The sequence below is a fragment of the Nematolebias whitei genome, chromosome 5, assembly GCF_014905685.2.
Source record: "Nematolebias whitei isolate Nwh7 chromosome 5, NemWhi1, whole genome shotgun sequence".
NCBI lineage: Eukaryota > Metazoa > Chordata > Actinopteri > Cyprinodontiformes > Rivulidae > Nematolebias > Nematolebias whitei.
In genome coordinates, this window is record NC_056502.1 from 45,910,249 (window position 1) to 45,916,314 (window position 6,066).

At 37.0% G+C, this 6,066-nt stretch overlaps 1 protein-coding gene across 1 annotated transcript; it reads right to left on the reverse strand.

The window, feature by feature from the left end:
* Window positions 1-272: 272 nt before the first annotated feature.
* LOC119410277 lies at window positions 273-2,141 on the reverse strand. Its single transcript, XM_037677193.1, has 2 exons — window positions 1,606-2,141; window positions 273-856 (listed from the first exon to the last, which is right to left on the reverse strand). Exons 1-2 carry the CDS (start codon window positions 1,988-1,990, stop codon window positions 489-491), a joined length of 753 nt encoding a protein of 250 aa, XP_037533121.1. The 5' UTR covers window positions 1,991-2,141; the 3' UTR covers window positions 273-488.
* Between the last annotated feature and the right edge of the window lie 3,925 nt (window positions 2,142-6,066).

Here is a 6,066-nt window from a genome sequence, read left to right on the forward strand (position 1 = left end):
TGTGGAAGGTATATCACTTATCTGGATATCAGAATATTTACATCACTGAATCAGAATCACTGAACTGGGCGAAAGCTGTGAGCTTCCTGTCTGCCTGTGTTTACATGTGGAAGCCAGAGCATTGTGCAGCCTGTGATCTACTGTCAAAAAAAATTAAACATTAAAAAGGCTGTACAGTATTTTTATATTATTTGTTTTTAAAAAAGTACAGACTGGATGCAAGGCAACCTAACATTTACAGAAAAGGAAAAAATAAATGACAACAGCAGGGATGTAAATAACTTGTTTCATTTTATTAGGAGCAGTGATAGCTGAAGTCTGTTAAATTGTTACAGGTCCAGAATGCTGTGATCAGTGGAAAGACGGGGCTAGCATGTACAGATGAGCAGCGCAGGTGGAATGCTGGGACAGCAAAGAATCTTCAACCCAAACGTCTAAGCATGATAAACTTCAGACACCACAAGGCAGAGCAGCAGTATAACATCAACTCAAGGGCTGCAGACACGATTAGTCTTTATTTTCATAAGTGTTATAAGGACTTGATCTTGTACAGGCATTGTAAATTCATTGTTGTCATCTCCTTCCAGTGCTGACACAAGAGTGTTAAATGTTTCTAACGCTATACCAGTGTACAGCAAAGCGTCTGCGTCATTTTGTAGAAGAAAAAATGCAACTTCATCACACTGAGTCGTCTTGTCCTGGACATCTTTTCTGCCAGACATGTTGCAGTATTGATGATGATCTTTTAGCGAAGGGTCCTCCCACTGTGTGTGGACTGAGTGCAGATGTGGCCCAGGAGGTTGTGTGGAGACGCTAGCCAGATCTGGGATGACTGACGGTGAATCTACGGTGCACTCTGAATAACACAAAAATACAAAATCAAATCAGCGTAACACAACCTGTCAAGTGTCACTTACCTTATTACGTTTTAGGAAGGAAATTTGTAATTCCACACTCGTACACACATGATACATCTTAAATGTCAATAGTGCTGTTTTAGTGGGGCTTTAGCCCCCTTAAATTTTCCTAAGCCCCATCAAATTATGCTATAATATCAAAATATTGTGATTAGATTTTAGTTTTTCATCCTTAAAAAAATCAGTTGGAGCTAGGTTGCATTTAAGCTTTTTCTTTAAAGAGTTTAAAAGAAGTTTTTTTTTCAGCTGTGTCTGTTTCAAATAACCTGCCTCTAATAACTCAAGATATTCTTTATTAACAAAATCCCCAGACTTTTACAGCCCTGGGGGCTGAATTTTACCAGGTTGCTAAATAAAAAGCTATTCTCGGACAGTTACATGAAATCATATACATCTCTGCTAGCATGCTACTGATGTTAATTACTAACCACTTTGTCTTTAAGATTTGGATTTGGCTGCCAATCAAGTACTTTCTCTTAGTGATAAAGTATTTTGGAATTAAATTAATAATACACTAACATCCACAATAACACTGCAACCAGCTAGCGCTGATGCTAACACCATCCACAGTATAGTAATTATAACATTACAATTATAACATTAATAATAATATAATTCAGTAAAAGATAAGAGCTAAGCATGATTAAAATGTGAAGCGGGGACAAATCACATTTTCAATTTCACTCACCGGGAACAGATTCGGCCGTTTTGTCGATGTTGCTGGAAGCTGTCTGGCTCACAGTGGTCCGGATGAGCTGCCTTCTTTTCTTTGGTGGGGCCCGGTCATAGCCCAGATAGAGCTCCGGGTCGGGGTGAAGCTCTGTGGGCTTTTTATCAATAAAATGAAAGGAGCAAACATAAACTCTCTTCGGGGGGTATTTGAGTTTTAAAGCTGCCAGCCACGCTCGTTTTCGATCCTCCTTCCTCGGCATGGAGTGCAGTTCGTAACGCGCTGGGCACACACAGGCCTTTCGAAGTTGTTGATGTGCAAAACAATACGTTTCTAGCTCGTCTTTCAGTTTTCTGGAGCTGTTGTGACAGCCAACAACAGCACAAGTTGAACCCGAACTCATATTAGAATTGTTTAAGCCTCCTGCTACAGCACAAATTACTAGAATTTGTCATTAGCAAAAGTGCCTGTCATTAGCAAAAGTGCCTCTCGCTTTAGCTCACCGGAAGTATAAAACCGGGAGGGGGCGGTACCTGTCTGTCATGGCAGCCCACATACGCTCTTGCAGAATAAGGTGGATAGATGTGAAGTAGTGTTGCTACACACTCGTGTACAGTAGGTGGCGGTATGCACCTTAAAGTTGCTTGCGATCCGCCATAATAGAAAAGAAGAAGAAAAGGGACTCAGCACTCATTGAGTTGGGTTGTTACTCAGGAGGAGGATCGAGGGCTTGGCGTGGAAGGAGAAGCTGACTTGGGAGCTGGATAATCTTTTCAAGGGCGGTAGGAGCTGAAATTTGGTCGGGCTGCATAAACTGAGCTCTGACTGTAACATCATGGCCTCCTCTTCAGGGGGAAATAGTGGGAATGAGATGGAATGGATGTTAGCAAAATCATAAAAAATGAAAAAACCACAAAGAAAAAGACACGAGAGAGAGAGAAGCTTGTCAGAAGAAAGTGAGTCACGAATAGACATAAATAAAAAGTCAAAAATCAGTACAAGTCGGCAAAATCAAACGCAGGTGGAACTAATTAGGGAAGAGGAATGGAAAGTAATGGTGGAGTTTAATCAAGAGGGAAGATACTTTCATCCAATAAAATTAACAAAGGCAATAGAGGAGGAAATTGGGAAAATAAAATTAGCCAGACTCATGAACAACAAAATAATTCTTATACATGCAATCAACAAACAACAGCAGGACAAAATCTTAAAAAATGACTACTCTAGTGGGAGAAAGAGTTAAAGTATTATTCCAGGTTCTTTAAATATGTTAAGAGGAGTAATTTCAGGAGTTCCAATAGAAATGACACCCGAGGAAATAAAACAAGAAATCAGAGGAGGCAAAGTGACGGAAGCAAAAAGGATTACAAGTAAAAAAGATGGAATAATCAAAGAAACAATGTCTATTATCATAAAGTTTGAGAACACAATGCCAGAATGTGTGCAGATGGGATATGTAAATTATAGAGTAAGAGGATGCATACCAAACCCCATCAGATGTTTCAAAGAATGGGGCACATAGCAAAGGAGTGTAAAGGGAAAATGAGATGTGCAAGATGTGGAGGTCCACATGAGTATGGGAAGTGTGAGAAAGACTCGAAGGTAAAATGCTGCAACTGTGGAGGAGAACATAGTGCAGCATATGGAGGGTGTATATTTCAGAGGGAAGCCAAAGAAGCCCAAAGAATTAAAATTACAAAGAGAGTTTCATATGCTGAAGCACTGAAGAGGGTGAAGAAAGTAAATACAAAAGAAGTGAGGAATGAAGAAACTATCCAGAAACAGGTGCAAAGTGTAAATGATATTCAGAGGAACCAGAAGCAATCACTGATACCACCAGCAGCAGAACTTGCCACATGCAATCACAAATGTAAACTCAATGAAAAATCGATGATAGTGGAAAAGGACAAGTTTGTGGCATTCATATGTCATATTGTTAATGTAACAATACAAATGACAAAGAAAAGTGATAAAATAAAAACAATAGTGGAAGCAGCAGGAAAGTTTCTGGATATGAAAGAAATCCAAGCAGATCAGATCCACACACTACTAAAATCAGTTGAACCAACAGGAAAAGGTCAAGGAAAAGATTAGGAATGTTTTTTCATATTCTACAATGGAATGCTAGGAGTTTGGAAGCTAATGGACAAGAACTTAAAAAATACATCTACCAGTTAGAAATAATACCAGATATAATCTGTGTACAGGAAACGTGGTTAAAACCCCATTTAGACTTTAAAATTCATGGATACAGTACAATAAGGAAAGACAGAAGTACTAGAAGTAGTGGAGGAGGGTGTGCAACATTCATTAAGGATGGAATAGCATATAAAGAAATTTACAACTCAACAGAATATGAAAGTGTTAGCATTGAAATTTACAACTTAAAAATAAGCGGACATATTAAGATAATACATTTTTATAACCCATGTTAAAACCTAGATAATGATGTATTTATGGAAATATGTGGAGGTATAAACGGGAGAGAAATCTGGTGTGGAGACTTTAATGCTCACAATAGTTTATGGGGAAGCAGCAAAACAGACAGTAACGGTAACATTGTTGAAGAAATGATGGATGAAAGATCACTGGTTTGTCTTAATGATGGTGAAGGCACACGATTTAATATCAATAAAGGTTCAGTATCATGTTTAGATTTAACTTTAGTATCAGATAAATTTGCAAAATCCTGTGAATGGAGTATAAATGGAGATACTACACTGGGGAGTGACCACTTTCCTGTTAGCACAATTATAAATGACAACATAACCAATAAAGAGGAAATAATCTCAACCAGATGGTGCTTTAAGAAAGCTAACTGGGAAACTTTTAAAATGTATTGTGAGAAAAATAGTCATTTAATAAATCTTAAAGGAAACATAGACGACTGCAATAATCAGGTAACAGAACTCATTTTAAATGCAGCAAACTCAAGCATTCCAAAAGTAGTAATAAAAAGAAAATCAAAAATGTTTCCATGGTGGAATGATGAATGTAGTAAAGTAATTAAAGAAAGAAACAAGGCTCTAAAAACATTACAGAAAAATATGAATGAAGAAAACCTTATAGATTTTAAAAAGAAAAGGGCAGTAGCTCGTAGGACCATTAAAGAAGCAAAAAAGAAAACTTGGAGGGATTATTGTTCATCCATAGGATATAAAATAAATTTAAATCAGGTGTGGACAATGATTAAGAAAATGAGTGGAAAAAGAAGTGATGTTAAAATTCCAGCTTTGATTAAAAATAATGAGATAATGGTTTCAAATAAAGACAAGGCTGATTCTCTGGGTGAGGCATTTGCTGCAGTCCACAGTGGAGAACATCTAGATAATGATCACAGGAAGCAGAAGGAACAAAAACTCAAAACATTTAGTAACGTAGGACAGAAGAAAGGCAGATCCATGTCAACACTTGATGAACATATAACTATGAAAGAAATCAAAATGGTGTTAAAAGAGACAGGTTATTCAGCTCCAGGAGAGGATAGCCTGTGTTATGTCATGTTTAGACATCTACCGGAAACAACATTAAATATCATTCTAAAACTATTCAATAAACTATGGAAAGAAGGAACATTACCAAAGAGCTGGAAAAGAGCCATAATTCTACCATTTAATAAACCAGGGAAAGATCCAACAAGTACAGACAACTACGGACCCATAGCATTAACTTCTCATTTGTGTAAACTGATGGAGAAAATATTAGTTAACAGATTAATGTACGTCTTAGAAAAAAGAGAACTTATTAGTAATTATCAATGTGGTTTTAGAACTGGTCGGTCCACAGTAGATGCTCTAGTAAGAGTATGTAATGATATAGAAAAAACACTAAAAATGAAAGAAATGATGATTATAGTATTCTTTGACATAGAAAAAGCGTATGATTCTATGTGGAGGGAAGGGCTGCTAATAAAACTAGAACAAATGGGAATAGATGGGAGGATGTATAACTGGATTGCCAGCTTCTTTCAGGATAGGACAATTAAAGTCAAAGTTGGGGGTGAATTATCAAGACACTTCAAAGTGGAAAACGGCACCCCTCAAGGCAGTGTAATTAGTCCAGTTTTATTCAACGTTATGATTAACGACATATTTGCAAAGCTTGACAAAGGCATCAAATCAGCTTTATATGCAGATGATGGAGCAATATGGATGAGGGGGAGAAATGTGCCACATGTCGTTAAAAACATAAGAAAAGCAATTAATCAAATAGAGAACTGGTCATATGAATGGGGTTTCAAACTGTCTGTAAGCAAAACCAGCTACATGATGATTACAAACAAAAAGAAGATAAATATTGGAAATCTTTTATTATATAGACAACCTTTAAAAATGGTTAATGAATTTAAATATCTAGGTATATGGTTAGATAGTTCATACACATGGCAAACACATTTAAAACAGGTGGAAACAAAGTGTAAGAAAGTTATAAATCTAATGAAAGCAGTGGCAGGAAACCACTGGGGAGCAGACAAACAGT